This window comes from Anabrus simplex, chromosome 2 (assembly GCF_040414725.1).
Source record: "Anabrus simplex isolate iqAnaSimp1 chromosome 2, ASM4041472v1, whole genome shotgun sequence".
Lineage (NCBI taxonomy): Eukaryota > Metazoa > Arthropoda > Insecta > Orthoptera > Tettigoniidae > Anabrus > Anabrus simplex.
The window spans coordinates 657,006,815-657,027,614 of record NC_090266.1 but is presented as its reverse complement, the minus strand read 5'-3'; the positions used below and the strand labels follow the sequence as shown (position 1 = coordinate 657,027,614).

At 40.4% G+C, this 20,800-nt stretch overlaps 1 protein-coding gene across 1 annotated transcript in view; it reads left to right on the top strand.

Annotated features, from left to right (window-relative positions):
* Positions 1-20,800, top strand: part of LOC136864327 (polyamine-transporting ATPase 13A3) — an 869,746-nt gene that overhangs the window by 707,473 nt on the left and 141,473 nt on the right. The window contains exon 15 of the mRNA XM_067141161.2: positions 8,575-8,728. Within this exon, the coding sequence (XP_066997262.2) occupies positions 8,575-8,728 (154 nt within the window). The remainder of the gene's footprint in view (positions 1-8,574; positions 8,729-20,800) is intronic.

Here is a 20,800-nt window from a genome sequence, read left to right as displayed (position 1 = left end):
TCAATGTGTGTGCAATATTCAAAGGAGAAAATTGCATTTCTATGGTTCGTACTCGGCTAAAAGTGTAAATTCTATTGCTTCTTCCCAATTTATTAGGGTCGGCACCTAATATGGAGTTGGTCCACTTTACGGCCTGACACAGTTTGTATGTGGGTGGGATGTATTCGCTACTCCGTGTTTCGGTGGAGGTTAGTAGTGTAGTGTTGCGTGTGTAGCCTATATATATGTGAAGAGAAGTGTTTACAGACAAACACGATCACACAGTTCACGAACCAGACGCAGTTACGATCCTCAGCCTGGCTGGAACTCGAACCCGGGGCCCTCTGAACAGACGACCAGTACGCTGACCTTTCGGCCAAGGAGTCCAGACATTCTATTGCTTTCGATGAGAATATTTTTTAAAGAAAAATGCAATCTTGTCGACGGTTGTAACAAGTGATGAAAACTCTATGAAAAGAAACTCTGCTCCACCCTCCCCCGCATTCGCATGATGCTTTGTGGGCCGTTATGCTGGGCACATGGGAGAAGATCCCTGTAGGAAGCGTGTTGAGAGTATACCACGTCGGCTCCGACAAGTTGCTCAAGCCGATGATTAGTGGACGAGGTATTAAGTCAGGTCTAAGAGTCCTTTTCAGGACCAGCATAATTAAAATCAAAACCCCAGATTTCGCAGTGAATAGAAATACACACGTATTTGATTAACGCAGCTCTCTAAGGTTGAAAAAGAAGTAATGCGTAATGTGGAGCTAACTGGCACTCACATGAACACTGTTAATATTGTAAGGCTATTCCCCGCTATGCATGGCACGTGGCATTTTTATACCTCTATAACAGTCTTTCGAGGAGCCAGTAATAATAAACTACGTGCTTATTGCAAGCATTCGGAGTGGAAATGCAAATACTATTAGTGTGGTGCAGTTACACAATAGAGCAGCGGAGTCTGGTAAAAAATGCCATAACCAGTATTCGAGCCCCGGATCTCTAGTTGAGGAACACACACACTCAGTGAAGTATTTCACTTGCTAGGCCCACGAACCTGCTACGCTATCGCAGCAGGGGGAGGGGTGATACTCCCAGGTGGCGGATAAGGAGGTCCTAACCGGCTTGCCGGCGGACTTCAGGGAAAAAAATACCTCTTGCGGACCAAACACACAATCCCCTGTGCGTGGGGGACGCAGACGAAGAATACACCCACGGTATCTCCAGCCTGTCGTAAGAGGCGACTAAAAGGGGCGACCAAGGGATGATCAAGTTGCAACCTTGATACTACTTGTAATTAGTACCATCACGCAGGGAACACCATGGGTCGCTTTAACTTGCACGTAGTACCACTATGTTGGTTACACAATAAGTTTGTGATTAGTAGCGACAGCGTGTACTCAGGATGCATTTTAAAGTACATGTGATTCGTACCACTATATAAGTGACACCATGGGTGAGCGACACCATGGTTCTCCCTTGCCTATGATTAGTACCCACTATGTGAGGAACGCCACGGGATAGTGCGAGTGGTTAGTTCACTTACGTGAAGAACACCATAGGTTTGCGTTGCCTGTAAATAGCGACACAATGTGCGAAACACCATAGGTCTGTGTTGCATGTGCGCATTACATTATCTATGAGTAGTACCATAATATGTAGAATACCGCGAGTCTACGCTATTTTTTATTAGTACCGCAACATGACAAATGCCATGGTTCTACTTTCCTAGCGATAAGTACCATTATGAGGGGCCGATGACCTGGATTTTGGACCCGTTTAGACTACAAGAATCATCGATTCGGTATTGTGCTTTAGAAGCAGTCCCTTGGTCAGTACTATTGTTTAACGCTAGTTTCTGGGAATGTGGGGCATTTCGGATAGGATCCACTGATAGTTTTAACTTCATATTCATCCATTCATTCTTCGTCCTCACGTTTTTAATTCTGGTCAGTGGAGGATTATGGATTTTTAACTGTCCTTACATTTCGTCTCATTTCGTGCCATTAGGGCCGTTTACCTAGATGTTAGGCCCCTTTAAACAAGCATCATCATCAGCATAAGGACTTCCTAAACGTGTCCCTCACTCCATATGTTTATTTAACCATTATGACAGTTTCTCGTCCACTTAGTTGTATTTTGTTATTCTGATACGCGGACACTTACGTTGTCTACTGACAGTAGCATTTCATAAGGAGCGTATCGTTTGACTACAAGAGAGCTGCACCACTTTTAGTTGTAGCTGTGTGACCGAACGGGTGGCTGCGCGGTTTGTGTCGCGTAGCTGCCAGCTTGCATTCGGAACATGCTGGGTTCGAACCCCACCGTCGGCAACCCTGAATACGGTTTTCCGTGGTTTCCCCATTTTACACCAGGGAAGTGCTTACTGCCACGGACGCTTCCTTCATACTCCTAGCCATTTTCTATCCCATCGTAGCCGTAAGACCTGTCTGTGTCAACACGACGTGAAGCAAATTATAGAGAGTTGTACCGCCTCACCCGAGACGATGATACCTCTACACAGGACTTAAACATTTTTCATGCATCAGTTTGCTCAGTTACATTGTTGCTTTCACGAACCATGCACCGCCTATTACCGCCTTAGCCACGCTAAGATACTGTAGTGTACGGACAGGTCGCCTTCCCATGTCCTGTTAACAGAGCACGTACAATCTGCGGTTGGGTACATTATTTCTGAAATGAATCTCCATCCAAGAGTGAATGTTTTGTCGAATCTGAGTGATGGCAATGGTGAGAGGACATGTCATGACAGAACAAGGAAATGAGCAAATCTTTGCGCCATCGTACGTGTGTATATAGAAACCTTCCTTGCTCTGTCTAGAAGAGTTGTCTTGGGGTGGCAAATACCACCTGTAGCCCTTCACGAAATTGAGGTAGAGGCACAACTGGGACGCTCTTACCAACTTATTTTGTTTACTTTTGCTGGAAGGGTGTGGGGCCTAGTCATCTTGACAAACCGAAATGATGAATCGAGATGGTATTATCAGATTCCTGATAGGTTTCTGGTGCTCTATCCCTGTTGCCGGATATTGTAAGAGTATACTTAGTGAATGTGTTAATAATAATAATAATAATAATAATAATAATAATAATAATAATAATAATAATAATCATCGTATGGTCTCAGCTACCGTATGCAGACATTTCGATTTGACGCCATCTGGCTGTCTGCTCGTCAATTTCGACGTTCCGTTTTACTCTAGGTCCGTTAGATGGCAGACAGTAAACCGGATCTCTCTTGGCCATCTATGGCTGAGATTTAATTAATTTTATCGGGTAAATACCAAATGTATCACCAGAGATCTTTTACATGCATGGAGTGTCGAATGGACTTTTTTCCGCCCTTCAAAAATCCGACTACCTCTGCCGGGTTTGAACCCGCTATCTTGGGATCCGGAGGCCGACACTCTACCACGGATCCACAGAGGCAGCTAGTGAATGTGTTAATCTATTTACTATTACTTTGCATTGAACCATCACTCACAGACCTCACACTAACTGTCGTATTGAGTGTGTCCAGGCTATGTTGCACAGTTCGTACATTTTGTGTCAAAACATTGTTTCACCTGGCCCTTCTCAAAATTAAGATTAGCGTTAATCGTTCTCTTAGGAGGATGTCTGTGAATAATCCTGGGCAGCACCATTGTTGAAACTATTCCAGTATTCCGATCGTAAATTCTAAGCTCCCACTTAGCAAAATAGCAATATAAAACTATTAACTTTAAAACAGCGAATCCTCAACACCAACCTTGTACACCCTACACTAGTCGAACAATACATGGTGATCCGCCACTTACGGAGCTGGCTGGTGAAAACCTTTTGAGCAAAAAAGTCGCATAAACCTGTATTCTATTCTCAATACCTAGTTACAATAATTTGAAAGTTGTTCGTAAAACATATCCTTCAGTTCCTGTCATTTAAAGGGCCAAATTAAATCAATTAACTCTTTACGTTTTGAAGTTCCGAATACTAAACGGTTAAATAAAGAATTATTCTCGAAAACGTTAATTATTTTATCCTTCAAACGACAGTAATTAGAGAAATGTGCTTTAAGAATAACTTTCAGATTGTTATTTGTAAGGCTTGGCAGTTTTCACTCAACGTGTCTTAAGAAATCAGCTTAGTTAACGGCGGTAACTCGTCGTGAATCACCCTGTATATGGCCTAAGTCAAAATCTTTCTCTCCCTGGATTTCAGTTGTAAGCTTTGAAAATGTGGCTGAATTCAGCTGGATACATTTAAACCTACTTCTTAGTACGTACGCATAATCAGAGATATAAACGAAATGTAGGACAAAACATCGATGATTACAAACAAGAAGGTAATGTGACTAAATTAAAGAATTACTTGATCAGTTACATTATCCCAATAACGATTAATAACCATTGCCTCACGTTACGCTGGGTGCCATTTGTGATGGCTATGATGATGATATAAACCTCGCCCTTGGCGTCATTTGTAATATTAAATGTAAAATAAGCCCTTCTCTTAGGCGGCATTTATGATAGATAAAAATGAATACAAATAAAATAATGTGGAGAATGGATGAGGATAGGTTACCTAGGAAAATAATGGAGTGTGTTACGGACGGTAAGGGGGCTAGATGGAGACAGTCGACGATGGTTAAACTTGGTTTCGAACGATTTAAAGATGAGAGGTATAGAACTAAACGAGGCCACAGAACTATTTACAAATAGGGGATTGTGGCGGCGATTGGTAAATTCACAGAAGCTTTCAGATAGAAAGCTGAGAGGTATGTATGTAATGGTAGTGAGGATGTATGTATGCAATGTAAAACAATGAAATAAAATTTAAAAATTAAATAAAATGTAATAATTAACTGAAATGTCCGGAATTTGGGAGCCAGAGTTCACCTAAATCGATCCCCCGAATTCTGATACAGCATGATAATTCTCTCTCCCAGGGCGTATACATAAAGCTGCATACTCGTACGTCTACTTTGGTTCTTACTTAAATCTCTGAAAACGATTAAACAGGCGGAACTGCACCTAGGTCCTCCAATTTCTCCAATAATTGAAAAATCTACCTGTATTCTGACCTAACCATAATCGGTACGTTAGCACTTCAACACACGGCAAGTATAAAATAGCAACACACTCAATAAATATTTTCAACTGCTGGAAGTCTCCCTATGTACATTCAATAATCCTAGAACAAAAAAACTGGGAAACGACAGCGAGGACTGCAATACCATTTATAGTGAGCCCGATGACCAATAGTTACAATGCATATGTGTACATGGATTTTCCTTCACTCATTTTGTTTATCGACACAAATTGCCGGCTCCCACCAACAATACATGGTATGCCACTGTGATTTTTTGAACATCACAGCATGTACATAAAATTATCAATCTGTGAAATTAATTGAAAAGATGTATATATTTAATTTGTGATAAGTCATTTTAAATTATTATGCTTAAATATAAAAATTTTAGTCCTCCAGCTCACATTCTCATTTCATTGTATCACGGCAATGACTAATTTTATGAACGACCTGATTCTTGAGTAAGGTATTAAATCACCTGTATTAATAGCTTGCAGTAAATTTCCAGTAGCCTGAGGCCAGGTGACCGGACACCCCATGCTAATTTTGGTCCTTTACCGGGAAAAGGACTCCATCTAGATTGCAAGATTGCTTAGCCGCTTGCATATTCTGAAGAGACAGTTATAACTTATTAACTCATACTTTTCGCACTTCGCTAAAGACGCTTACGAAAGCCCGCGATATTTCAAGCTATGTGAATGAACGTTACGATGCAAGATGATGGATATACAGCGATGGATAGAAGATGGGATAGAACATCAGATCTTACTGGAACATGTGATGAGAGAGAGAGGGGGGTATTTTGGAGCCTGTATACATCGACAAGAGCTCGAGAGGGTCTTACGGTCTTGACATCGGAGAAGGTCTTTTACATCGGAGCATCTTTACATCGGAGATGGTTTGAACGTCTAATGATCCTAACTTATTTCACTTCGCATCTGAGTGGAGCACTACTCAATTACTCTCATTGAGGCCTGGTTATCTTAATGACGAGACAGTCAACGAGAGACCGGTTTGACTTGTCTAGAACAGGAGATATCTTTGCCATGTATTTAATTACGCTACAATTCCGTAATACGGAAGAATACAAGTGTACTGTATTCTCTCCACGAACGTAACCCAAGGTGGTTTTGATATTGAAATTAGGGCTCGTTACCACATTATGTAATGCATATTATAGGAAGTGTTAGTCAGGAAAATCGTTATCCAATTAGTGGGCAATGTACGAATCAGAAATAGGACTGGTACCCACTACGAGAGATGACCACTGCAGAACGAGAGGATCATCAAACAGCTTCTAAATCAATCGAACGTGTCCAGATTCCAGAATCTACAAATGGTGAGGTAATGTCATAAATTACTGCAAATTTCCGCGTAACGGTTCGTTTTCTTACATTTTATTTCATTCAAGTTTTCTTTTTTCCGTAAGTTCCGTTTTCGTAAGTATGCCGTCACGTTTATCCTCCTAATAAGTAGCTATTTTAATCGGTACTTCCATAAATTCTTACTAATAATCCTTAGTTTCCAAGTTAGTGTGTACTTAACTGGTTAGTGTTTTGTCACCCCACCTCTGGTAGTATTTAGTCTCATTACATATTATTATTATTATTATTATTATTATTATTATTATTATTATTATTATTATTATTATTATTATTATTATTATTCAAGCAGTAAGTCGTGAGAGGCGACTAAAAGTGGCGACCAATGGATGATTGTTTTAGAACCATGAAACTACTTTTGATTAGTACCATCACGCGGGGAAACGCCATGGGTCGCCTTTACTTGCGAGCAGTAGCACTATATTAGGTACATAATAGGTTTGTGCTTAGTAGCAGCAGAGAGTGGGTCACTGTGGGTTTCCAGTACCCGTGATTAGTACCACTATATGAGCAACACCGTGTGTCTGTGTTGTCTGTGATTAGTAGTACCCACTATGTGAGGAACACCACGGGAACACCGGCGCCCGTGATTAGTACACCTAGGTGAGGAACCCCATCGGTCTGCGTTAACTGTACGACGTACAATACTTGTGAGTAGTACCATCATGTGTGGAACACTGTGAGTCTTCGCTACTTCTGATTAGTACCCCAACATGACAAATACCATGGTTCTACTTTACTAGCGATAAGTACCATTATGAGGGGCCTTTGGCATGGATTTTGGACCCCTTTAGACAACAAGCATCCTTGATTCAGGATTGTGCTTTAGAAGTGGTCCCTTGGTCAGTAACACTATTATTTATGATAGTTTTTGAGTCAGATCCACTGATTGTTTTAAATTCATATCCATCCATTCATTCTTCGACATTTTTTATTTTGGTCACTGGATGATTTTTGAACTTTTAACTTGTCCTTTCATGTCGCACCATTAGGGGCCGGTTACCTCGATGTTAGGCCCCTTTAAACAAGCACCATCATCATCAAGCGGTAAGTTTCAAGGCTAGCGCCCATAGGAAATTGTTTTTGGAGATCGAAATGAGCGAGTATTTATTTATATTAAAATTAAGGTGACCCGGCACGTCACGTAATGTCGCACATACTTAGGAAAGAGTGAGTTCGTAACACCACTTTGATAATGTACCTCTTTAAGCACTGACGCTAACGCTTTGTTTTAGAGACACGTTCGCTTGCTCACACACACGCTGTAGATCTATGCCTTAAAACCAGGCCATAGATTTCCGAAAGTTACCATGAGATGTAGAAGACAAAGTAAATGTACTAGATCAGTACACCAGCACAAGAGTTGGATAGGTATTAATAAAGTAAACTACAACACTGCTCCGTTCGTTAAGGTTCATAGTAACAGTAAATTGTACGCTGGACTGCGTCCTTCCCAAATATAAGTAGACTTGCTCATCCCCACTCCGTCTTGATATCTCGAGGCTCGTATGGGCGTTTCTGTCAAACCATTAGCGAGAGATTTCCCACGCTATGATAACACGTGGCTATTTCCGACCACGCCCGAACCTATGAATTCAGGATACCCATGTCTCATGAAATGGACTCTGCGAATAATTAACCAAACTTTCCCTGGATTTTTTCCCAGACCTGAAAATAGCTGTGTGTTTTCAAACTGCCTGTACGAAATAAATTACCAATATCTAACAGTGAAACCTTCCTGCTTCAAATATTCTTACACTAATACAGCAATAAAATGATGATGATGATGATACAGTGTAATAAGTACAGAGCATGGGTGTGATGTGTACCATCACAACCTAGAGAAAGAGATATGTTCAGTGGGTCCGGAAATGCTTACATTCTGAATACAATCTTGATGTATTTCAATATTACTGCTTTTGTGGGAATTGTGATCCACTTTGCTGCAATTCCTTAAATCAATCCTTCGAAATGTTCCCCCTTATGCCTGATTTCGTTACACACTCTGTTTAAATCCATAGAAAAATTTTCACATCAAACATCTTGATAGGAGTTGAAAGACTTGGAGCAAGGTCTAGTTTTATTACAATTTCTGGCTCTAATATTGTGTGTTCTTTATTTTCAGGTTGCACAAGAAATCGGTATTATTCACCAGTATCAGTTTTCATCGACTCTGCAGCGTATGAGCGTGATCACACGGACTCTCGGTGCACAGAACTTCGTGGCGTTCTGTAAGGGATCTCCCGAGATGATTGTATCGCTGTCCAAGCCCGAAACTGGTAAGTTGTCTATATTTAAAAAAATCTTCGTGGAAGAGAACAGTAATTTAATGTCACAGACTTCGAATATGGGGTATTCATGCTCTTTAGGTCTCTTAATTCGTCTATTATTTCAGTCTATTAGTCTATCCTGCCTTCAGGATTGAGAAGGTCTAAAGCGCTTGGATACTTTAATCTCTATCTAATTTAGTCCATTCTCTGTCAGGAGTACTATGTATTCAGTGCATCTAAGCTGCACATTTAACCGGAAAAAGCTCTAAATTCACACACCAAAACGGAGTCATCATTGGATTGTTGACCACGATCTCCTAAACTTCTAATCTTTTGCTACACCACATATATCATCACACTCTTCAAATGCATAGTCCCTTTTCGTGCTTCTCAGAAAGACCTTGATTTGCATTCTCCTTCAAACTTCCTTTACTTCAGTCTTTTTCAATTACTGTAATTTATTTATTTATTTCTCTCTCATTTTTCTTTTCCTTTTTTATATTTATCTTCAGTTTGTGCATGTTCCATGTCCAGTAAATTTTGATCTGAACCTATAGGCTATTTGCTCCTTAGAACGTTCAACAATCTAGTACCTGTTACCTAAATTTCTCCCTGACAAATACACGCAACCTATCGGGTATATTTGTCTGCAGGGGTCTTCCATGTGTACAGAGGTCTTTCATATTTTTTGAACGAAGTGTCTGCTAGTATTACATTAAGATGAATGCAAAATCCTATTAGACCGATTCTGCCATTCCTTTTCCCGGTTCATACTCTTCTACAATGTTTTCCTCTCTTCCCTTTCCTACAGTGACATTCCAGTCTCCCTCTCATCATAATAAAGTTCATATATTGCACGACTTGTGTCTCTTCATAAATTTGCCAATGTACAGCTCTGGGTGCTCCATCGAGTGAAGCGTCCACATGCAAGAAAATGGCTTTATAAAGCAGCATATAAATTCCAGGTGGCTTATCGCAACGCATCCTCTTTCTCTCCGGTATATCATCACTTGTATAGCTGTTCCATGTGCTCACATCATCTTTCCGCCTTGTCTAATACTTACATTGAAAAGTAAATATTTATGCATTATTTTCTGTGAAAATTTATTTGAATATAAATCATCTGCTACACCTTTCAGGAAGACGAGCGGTGTTTAATATCACTGAACTTCTCTTCCCGCTTTCCCTGCTTCAGTGCCTTGCTCTTTAAGTGTACTGATACTTCATTATTCAGTGGTCTTTTCTTCTTTCTGATCTGTTTATTTCTTACATTATTGTACTCTCATCGTCCGTCAGTCAGATCTGATACCTCACGAGTTACCCATTCTATTCTATTAAATCATATTTTTCAAACCTCAGGGTTGCCCTCGATTTTCCAGACACGCTGTATGTAACCATCGGCCTTCGTGTCGGGCCGTACATGTTCGTCTGCCTGTGCACTTTGAATAAGACAGTTGTGAACACAAAAAGACAAATGCAATGGAAAAATAAGTCCCTCTTGATTTCCCTTGTAGAGTCCGAATGGTGGTCATGATCGTTGAGGTTTGTATGGTCTGACAACGTGGTTAGCCGGTTGGAGTCCCGTTGGTTGAAAAACTGTTCGAGAGAATGTTGGCCGGCAGGGTAGGAGAAGGGGTGGAATAAAGACGTAAAAGATTTGAGCAGATCTCATGGTGTTATTCGACAGGAATAGGCTACGTGCTGACATCGGGTTTCACCCTCTCCCTACCTCATTAGTATAATCATCTCATACCCCGACGCGCAGATCGCCCACCTCGAAAGTTAATATCCTTGTCAAAGTCCTCAATGATGGTTTACAGTGTTCATTTAACTTCTTTACATAACAGAGCACCTATTGATTTGATCGTATTACGTGTACCTGTGTTATTTCAAGGCGCAATAAATTACATTTTTGCAGAATGGTCCTTAGTATTTGGCGCCGAATTGTGCATATTAGGTTTTCCTTTGCTAGGTCCATGGATCAATTTACAGTATTGACACATGGGTAGGGAAGAGCCTTATCGCCCGTAAGAAGAAATTTCGAGTTATTTGATGTTCATAAAACTAAATTATAGGAATATTTAGGTTATACGCGTTATTTGGGTTGCCTATCTCCGAAAAATAAGGGTCTGTCCCAAACAGTTGGGAAAATGTATGGAAGTAGTAGTATGGTTCGATTCGAAGTTGCTATAATATAAAAGAAATTCACTGCTTTGCTTTTGTACTAATTTGTGTAGGAATATTTGTTAGACAAGTTCAGTTTCAAGTGATACAAGTTTATCCCTCCCGCTTCAAAACGTTTAAACTCTTAGGACCCATGACCAGACGAAGTGACAGAAACATAATTTTACTTTCCTCCATAATATATATCGATCTAAGTAACTCAAATGTAACATTAGAAAGGACGTTCATTTTGCACGACCATTCTGATAGATTTTGCGCATATATATCCCATTCTTTTCATTGAATTACAATATCTTGGGATCCATTATCCAAACAAATTGTTTTGAATTCGACCAACAAACAAGAAAACGCGAAGAAATGTGTAAGGTCCCAAAACCAAGTAGCATGGAAATATAAACTCAACGGAAGTCATTTTGAGTCATTCCACCATCTTGATATTACCGAATATTTCCCTCCACCACTGTCTTACTCTGGTGTACGCTGCCGCTGGTAAAATTTCATGAACTGAGGGGTTCAAAAATGCGGTCCTATAGTCACATTTCACGTTGTATAGGCAGCCACTGACCTGGCAATTAAGGAATGGAGGTGCATATTTGCGTATACCTGCATGCAGTAAATGTGGCTCATAGCCGTGGGTACCATTAGTGTTTATATCCGTAAGATTTCTGCGTTTACTAAACTAATGCCTCACTCAGCCCTATCCTTAGTATTTCTCTCTGCGACTGGTTTTAGTAAATCCGACAAAGTGAGTTGAGCGTGCGGTTAGTGACCCACAGATGCGAGCTTGCATCCGGGAGATTGTGGCTTCGAACCCCACTATCGGCAGCCCTGAAGATGGTTTTCTGTGGTTTCCCATTTTCACGCCAGTCAAATGCTGGGGCTGTACATTAAAGTCATGGTCGCTTCCTTCCCACACCTAGCCATTTCCTGTCACATCGTCGCCATAAGACCTATCTGTGTTGGTGCGGCGTAAAGGAAATCGTAAAAAAAACTGTATCTTATACATATATTATCATTGGAGACCGTTATGCCTTCCAGCGTTCAGTCTGCAAGCCTCTGTGAATTTATTAAACCTCGCTACAATACTCTATTTGCAATCAGTGCTGTGGCCTCATTTAGTTCTATATCTCTTATCTTTAAATCGTTAGAAACCAAGTATAACCATCGTCTTGGTCTCCCTCTACTCCTCTTACACTTCATAAGAGTCTATTATTCTCCTAGGTAACCTATCCTCCTCCATTCGCCTCACGTGTCCCCAGCACCGAAGCCAGTTTATGCGTACAGCTTCACCAATCGAGTTCCTAACTTATCTTTTAACTCCTCATTCCGAGTACACCCCCTGTCATTGTTCCCACCGGTTTGTACCAGCAATCATTTTCGCTATTTTCATGTATGTTACTTCTAACTTATGAAAACGATATCCTGAGTCCACCCAGCTTTCGCTCCCGTAAAACAAAGTTGGTCTGAAAACAGACCGATGTAAAGATAGTTTCGTCCCCGAGCTTACTTCCTTCATGCAGAACTCTGTTGATTGCAACTGCGAGCTCACTGCATTAACTTTACTACCCTTAATTCAATCTCACTTACTATATTACCATCCTGGGAGAACACACAATCTACATACCTGAAATTATCTACCTGTTCTAGCATTGTATTACAATCTGACATTCAATTCTGTGGAAATTCTTACCTACCGACATCAATTTAGTCTTCGAAAGGCTAATTTCCATACCATACTCATTGCACCTTTTTTCAAGTTCCAAGAAATTAGACTGCAGGCTTTCGGCACAATCTGTCATTAACACAAAGTCGTCAGCATAGGCCAGACTGCTTATTACATTTCCACCTAACTGAATCTCTCCCTGCCACCTTATACCTTTCAGCAGATGAACCATGTAAACTACGAGCAGCAAAGCTGAAAGAGCTCTGTAAATACCCTGATCCAAGAAATCATTACCACAAATGCAGTTAAATTGTCAATAAAATTTGATTTTAATAATGCACCCTTATTCCATAGTCCCTCAATATGGCGAACACCTTTTCCCCCGGTACCCTGTCATCTGCTTTCTCTAGATCTACGAGACATAAAGATAACATTTTCCAATTACCTGGCTCATACTTAAAATCTGATCCTGACAGCCCATCTGTGGTCTGAAACCACAATGGTTTTCATCCAACTTCCTCTCAACCACTGATCGCAACCTCCCTTCCAAGATGCCAGTGAATACTTTGCCTGGTATACTAATCATTGAGATACCTCGATAGTTGTTGCAATCCTTCCTGTTCCCTTGCTTATAGATGGGTACAATTACTGCTTTTTCCAATCTGAAGGTACCTTACCAACACTCCACGCTAATCTTACCATTGTATGAAGCAATTTCATCCCTGCCTTCCCACTTACTTAACAATTTGAGGTCTAATTTCATCTTTTCCTGCTGCTTTATGACAGTGGAGTTTATTTACCATCCTTTGCACTTCCTGAAGAGTAATTTCATCAGTATCATTTTCCTCCTCTCCATGAGCTCCGTTGTTCGCGACACCACCATGGATTTCCTTTTACATTGAGAAGATTTTCGAAATATTCCCTCCACCTGTCCAGTGATTCCCTGGGATCTATTATGAGTTCACCCGAATTACCCAAACACTTGTTCATTTCATTTCTTCCCTCCCTAAGATTCTATACTACTGTCCAGAAAGGTTTCTATGCTGCTCGACCTAGCCTTTCCAGGTTGTTACCAAAATCTTCCCACGACTTCTTTTTGCATTCAACAACTATTTGTTTCGCTCTGTTTCTTTCATCTACGTACAATTCCCTGTCTGCGTCAGCCCTTGTTTGGAGCCTTTTCTAATAAGCCTTCATTTTACATTTACAGGCTTCTCTCACTTCATCATTCCGTCAAGATGTTCGCATTTTCTCATCTTTACAAACAGTCATTCCTAGGCATTCCCTTGCTGTTTTTACTACAGCATCCCTGTATGCCTCCCATTCTCCTATATCCTGAACCTGCTTACTGTCCACTGTTCGAAACTTCTCATTAATCATAACAATGTACTTCTAATTTCCTCGCCTGGAGATTTTCTGCCCTTATTCGTTTGTAGACAGATTCATTTTATCTATCCTAGGCCTAGATATACTTAGTTCACTACAGAACAGGTAGTGGTCTGGATCATCGAAAAATTTCCGGAAAACACGTACTTTTCTAACATATTTTCTGAATTCGAAGTCTTATTAGGAACCTCGTGCCCCTACCCTCCCATATGTAGCGGTGAATAGCTTTATGCTTGAAAAATGAATTCCTAACTACTAAACACATACTAGCACAGAAGTCCAGAACAAGTTTCCCTTTTCTATTAGCTTCCATATCTTCCCCACATTTACCAATCACCCTTTTGTATCTTTCAGTTCTATTTCTAACTCTTGCATTGAAATTGCTCATTCGCACTACCCTATCCTTGCTGTTCACCCTGACTACAATGCCACTCAATGCTTAATAAAACTTGTCAACTTCATCCTTATTTGTACCCTCACATTGTGAATACACTGAGACAGTTCTCGTCCTAATTCCTTCAACTGCCAAATCTACCCACATTATTCGCTCGTTTACGTGCCTAACAGAAACTGTGCTGCGTGCAATAGTATTCCTAATGAACAGCCCCACTCCAGACACTGCCCTTCCCTTTTTAACATCCGTCAAGTAGGCTACACTTTATAATCCCTCTTTCTTGTTATCTCCCCTTACTCGAATATCACTTACTCCTAGCACATCCAGATGCACCTTCTTTGCTGACTCAGCCAGTTCTACTTTCTTTCAACCATAAGCCCCATTAATAGTGATGGCTCCCCATCCAATAATATTTTGTTCGCCAAGTTGTTTCCAAGAAGTCCCTCGCCTGTCAAATGTGAGTGGGACTCCGTTACTCACATAGGTCCGAGGCTTGCTTAAAATGTTCTGAGCTCGGTAAATTCGTGAAGCAGGATGCTACCCTACTTACACATAGTCCAAATGAGGATCTCTCCTCTAACGGGCTAGGGACCACCGGTGGATTGTATAGTCCTAGCTGCCTGAGCGCAAGGAGTGCCATGACTCAGAACATGTCCGAGATGCCCACTCCCATTCCATAGCAACTGGTATACCGACTCTCAGGACCACTTACTAGGCCGCTTATCCGTTGCCCGTTGTTCACGAACTAGGACGTGACTACAGTAACCCACACCATGAACCACCATGAACACTTGTCAGGAAGTAAATCTGGGAAAAAAATGTGAACGGTATTAAATCTTTGTAAAATGAAGGGGGAATAGAAATAGCCCTCCTTAATGATGTTACGCGGGAGAAAAATACGTTGAAGTGATCTTGCACTGTGTGATATGATTAGACTCTGCTTCGTTTGTGTGTGTGTGTGTGTGTGTGTGTGTGTGTGTGTGTGTGTGTGTGTGTGTGTGTGTGTGTGTGTGTGTGTGTGTGTGTGTGTGTGTGTGTGTGTGTGTGTGTGTGTGTGTGTGTGTGTGTGTGTGTGTGTGTGTGTGTGTTTTTTTAAAGTAACTTGTCAATCAAGTTGTTAGAATCATGGGGAAGCTGATGGTGGAGGAGGTTGGCACTGGAAAGGGCGGAGCTGTTATATTTCATTACCGACATAAATCGCCTTCTTATATTGGTACGAGTTTTGCTCACACGCGTAACTATGATCTGAAGATAAGAAGAGAATTGTTGCAGTAAAAGGGAAGTGCGACGTTCAGAGACGATACAGGAGTATCGCGCTTAGGATTATATAAATGAGATGGGAATATCGTTGCAGTTGAGATGACACGTTGAAAAGTGTCATTGAGCTTTAAATAGCATCCCACTTGGTGCTTGGGAAAGAAAATGTTCTCGCAAAGCTGAAACTTTAATGCGTGATTCATGATTTTCATTTGCATTTATCGTGTTTGGTCAACAAGGTCAGTGCCTTGAGCAGCTGCGGGTGTGTTGAATTTGCCTCGGCCAAACACAACTAGATGAGATGAACAACAGCAGTTCACGGTCTCCATGCCAAGGTCTCTGAGAAACGAGCACACTGGCATTGACTCTTCAGGGGATGAGCACATAGCTATACTCAGTCGCGCCAGGAAATATCTTTAGTGGGGACATCAGTGCCCCAGCTTTATAGAAAGTGTGAAAGGGGTTGGGCAGTAACTTCGCGTATTCCTATAATCACTTCAAATAAGTGTTAAAATAGTATCTTAATTGTACTAAGTGTTAGGATCGTCGTTGTCGTACTATTCACTGCAGTCCCTGTGAGCTCCAATATTTCCTATACATAGAAGTATTACTGAATTACTGTATAATTTTGTTTGACACTTCAAATTTTTACCTCGTACTTAGTTTTGTCTGTCATTAGGTATACTGAAGATGAAAACTAGGTTTAGTTCAATTATTGTCGCATCATCTTGGGAAAACAGCTGATCAGAATTTTACAAATTGTATGACTACACATTAATGGAATACAGCCAACTGACAGTTACTATGCAGCGTGTTTCTAGGCCGGAGTGTGTTGAGTTTACTAATGCAGTGTTAGTAACTATACCTAGAGTCTGTAAAATTTTTTTACAAGTTGCTTTATGTCGCAGTGACAGGTAGGTCTTATGACGACAATGGGAGAGGAATGGGCCAGGAGTCGGCAGGAATTGGCCATGGACTTAAGGTACAGCCCCAGCATTTGCCTGGTTTGAAAATGGTAAACCACGGAAAACCATCTTCAGGGTTGCCAACAGTGGGGTTCAAACCCACTATCTCCCGATTACTGGATACTGGCCGCACTTAAGCGACAGCAGCTGTCGAGCTCGGTGTTCATCAAGTTTGTTGACAGGCTCCTCGACTGAATGGTCAGCGCAGTGACTTTCGGTTCAAAGGGCCCCGGCTTCGATTGCCGGCCGGGTCGCTGTTTATAATCTTAAATGGTTCATTTTCTAGGCTCGGGGACGGGGTGTGCTGTTTCTAACATCCCTGCATCTCATACACACAGCTTCCCACACACTGCATCGGAGGGTCTGTTTACAACGCCTGCATAATCAGTATAATAGCCACTCGAAATAGTAATTATGCTTATGATGATTATTAATAATAATTAATTCATAATTTATAATATTAATAAAAATTATTATAAACTCTACTGTAAGACAAGATAACCTAACTAGCCAATATTTTGTGGTGTGTAATGTAGGCATCACGTTTGAACCGATCTGGTTCACCCATGTGATTCAGAAGAAAGCTAAGGCATTTAGTTTATGAAAGAAGACATCTTTGTCATCAGCCTCAAGTATAGTTGCTCCAAGAAAGAATGAGCACATAGTATTGTATGTTCCTCGCATTAAAATTTTATCAGACTTGATTTTAATTATCAACAAAATACAATTCATCCCTCATGTACATACAGACCCTATGGATACTGACAACGAACATTATACAGTCGAACTTCTGTATCACGAATTTTAGGTATCTCGAAGGGATTTGAGTTCCCTGACGGAATCTTGTATGTTTTAAGTGTTAAATCTTTCCTGTAACTCGAGTTTATAATACTCTAATTTTTCGATACTTCCATTTGAAGCCCAGAAGTAACGTGTGTTTCTGTAACTAGAAATCATGCGTAACTTTACGCTTATGCACACACATCGTCCTCACGAAATATAGTTTCTGTAGAAGGAACCTGAACATAAGTCGTCTCCTTAAATAAGCAATCTCTACATTTTAGTCGGTGTATTCTTTTACTAGCCGTGTACCATAGCAGTTTGAAATCCTGCTCTAGACCACTTCCCAACACTCAGCAAGTTGACAGGACGGGGTTGTGTGCAAGTTGGGAGTTCCTGGACTGCTGGGTTCGTCAAGCTCTGGTCAAATTTTGCAGTTTTATTCGATGTCAGTCATCAGTGGGGGAGGACGAGCTCAGTGCTGCCAGTACACTAGAAAACTATCGAGAGTATACAGTGTTACAAAGAAAACGGCAAAGGAAAATTACAGACTTCTCTTTGTACGATTTTTTAAGTAGGTATCCAAAATTATAATGTTCCCTATGAAGACATAATAAAGCTGGTTTTAAAACACCAACTTGTAGTCTTTCTATATCTCGAATATTCGATAACTCGAAGTGTTTTCAGCCTTCACGGGCACTTGGAGATATCGAAGTTCGAGTGTATTTATAGGTTCAGTTGTGTCTTAGAAGAGTGTACCTGCGAGGAACTTGCACAATGCCATATGCTCATTCCCGTTTCGAACGACTATACATCTCGTGAAAGAAAATTCTGAATGTTGAACTACGTCATTGTGGATTCTAACCCCTGCTGAGAAGTTCGTTGGATCCTCAGCTACTACTGCAGAAGGTGATAGATAGATAGCGGCGCCATTATGAGGCGTACAAGGCATAACGAGGAATGTAGTAATTTGCCGTTGCTTTCCTCACTGGGGTAGAAAGTGTTAATCCAGCATGACTGACCCTATGAGTAGATCCTTTCGTAACATCCATATGCACTATTTTTGCTCTGAATGTCATATCTCAGCAGCTTCCATACTATCACAGTCATCAACGGGACTGAGATTTCGGTGGAAGCTAAATTTTGCTCTGGCCTGTGCCAAGTAAAATATGTAAAGATACTGCATTCATCTAGAAATAGCAACCGGCTGAAAGTTCTCCGTGTAAGATTTTAATGCTATCATTTAAGAGGAGTAAGTGCAAAAACAAAGTATAATCGTCACGTCCATTGGATGCGCAACCGGTAAGGTAGAGGAAGGTCTTTGAAACTAGTCATTCCTACCCTACAACTTAACAGGCTGACTCCATAAGCCATGCAGGTGGGCCTCTTCCAAACAAGCGATGTTGCCAGATATCTTTACTCCTCCACAGTGATTAAAGCATCCCAGACTCTGAAGCAGCACATGAGTGTTTGATGCTTGTAGTTTTTATCGTAACTATGTTTAGTCTTGAAAACAAATGTTCTACTAGAGAAGTGAGTGGTTAAGGGTCAGTTTGGCGACGAGCTACTAATTCGCTGTGAAAAATGTGTATTAAGTCGAGTATACATACATACTGCACCCGCTCACTTCCTGAGTCCCAGACTAGCATTAATCTCAGGGGTGATCAGTTCGAAAAAGATAAAAAAATTAATAAAGAAAATCTAATTATATATCGGCGCATCATATGAACACAGGGATGAACGGGGCATGCAAATTAAGGTAACGGGGGACGACTCATTCATGGATACAAATTTTTGACTCCCCAATAGGACTGGGAAGTGACAACTTAAATTCCATGGGCATAATTGACCAACTACAATAAAAAGATATGGAAACTGTTTCCTATTGAAATTGCAATGAGGAGCAATTTATTCACTTATTTTGCAAACTACACATGATTACAAGTATTACATTGGGACACTTCCATCCTGAAAAATAAATGACATACTACTTGGATTTACCTCACTACTCTGGTAGTGCAAAACATTTGGTGAATTCGCCCCAATTGGTTACTGGGGGTCGAATTCACATCCGTATGAGTGGACGTTTCATCGCTGGAGATCTTCTTTCGGAGACGAAGGCATGACAGTAACTATTTACGGTCATCTCCTCGTTCCGTTTGGACATGAGACACTTCCGGTATGTACATTCTGGTGAGCCGGACACCCACCGTGGAAATGTTATCGCCTCGAAAAACGGGAATTTATAGTACGGACAAACTCTAGCCTATTATTTCCAGATTCACAAACACGCCAGGTAGAGTTCATTAACTCAAAGCCTATTTCAATATTTACACTTGTCAATACAAGACGTACGGAAAGGTTCATTACTACGCTCTGACAATGAAGACATGTGGCGTCCGTGGGTTATCTTCGTATCTACCGCTAACAATCTCCCCCGTGAAAACCCAACATCTGGTTCTGAACAGTTCGACACAGGACGACTGTCCCTATCATATCCTCCTATGATTATTAAATAATACCATTTTCATTCTATATCTGATCATTATCATATTCTTTGATTACCATCAATTAATTTATCATTAATTTCAATTTTAATCCTATATTTGATTATTATCATTTGTCATCCGGGATGATTATATGCCAACCTTTGCCGCCGTTTCGAACGAAGGGTCGTTCTTCCTCGTAATTTATCCGCACAATTTAATGATCGGTTTCCTAATTATTATTATTATTAATAATAATAATAATAATAATAATAATATCGTTACAATGAATCATCGTCCAAAAATCTCTTAATTTTCCGTCACCATAATTATTATTCTCAAAATACTATTGCAAGTTCTTCATCTTCTGCTTCTTCAACTTTTCATTATTATTATTATTATTATTATTATTATTATTATTATTATTATTATTATTTCCATCAGTGGAGATTATCATGGATTTAATATCTTACATTGATCTCACCATAATTATTCTCAAATTAATCGAATAAATCCTTCCTATTATTATTCCTCCTCATCATCATATTATTATTATGATTATTATTATTATTATTATAGTATCCTAATTTCACGTTTACACTACCATTAACGATATTTATGGTTAAACGCATAAACCTTTACAATTTCGGTCTACTTTGGCACTAAGCAAGTTACTTAAGACAAGATTCACTTGGATGATTATTATTATTATTATTATTATTATTATTATTAAAAATGGAAAGATGATATTTTAATTTCCACTCTTTAGAATTTAGTCACACATGTTAAATCCCGTTATGAACCACCAAGCTCTGCTTTATGTCGGTCGGGACAACACGGTATTCGGGACCGTACCTTCAGTTTCGTACTGCCATTAATTTATATGGGGACACACGTCCTCCCAAGACACTTCTCACAACCTATGGCACATCGCGGCTGGGCAAATACCTCCAATGCCGGCGATTG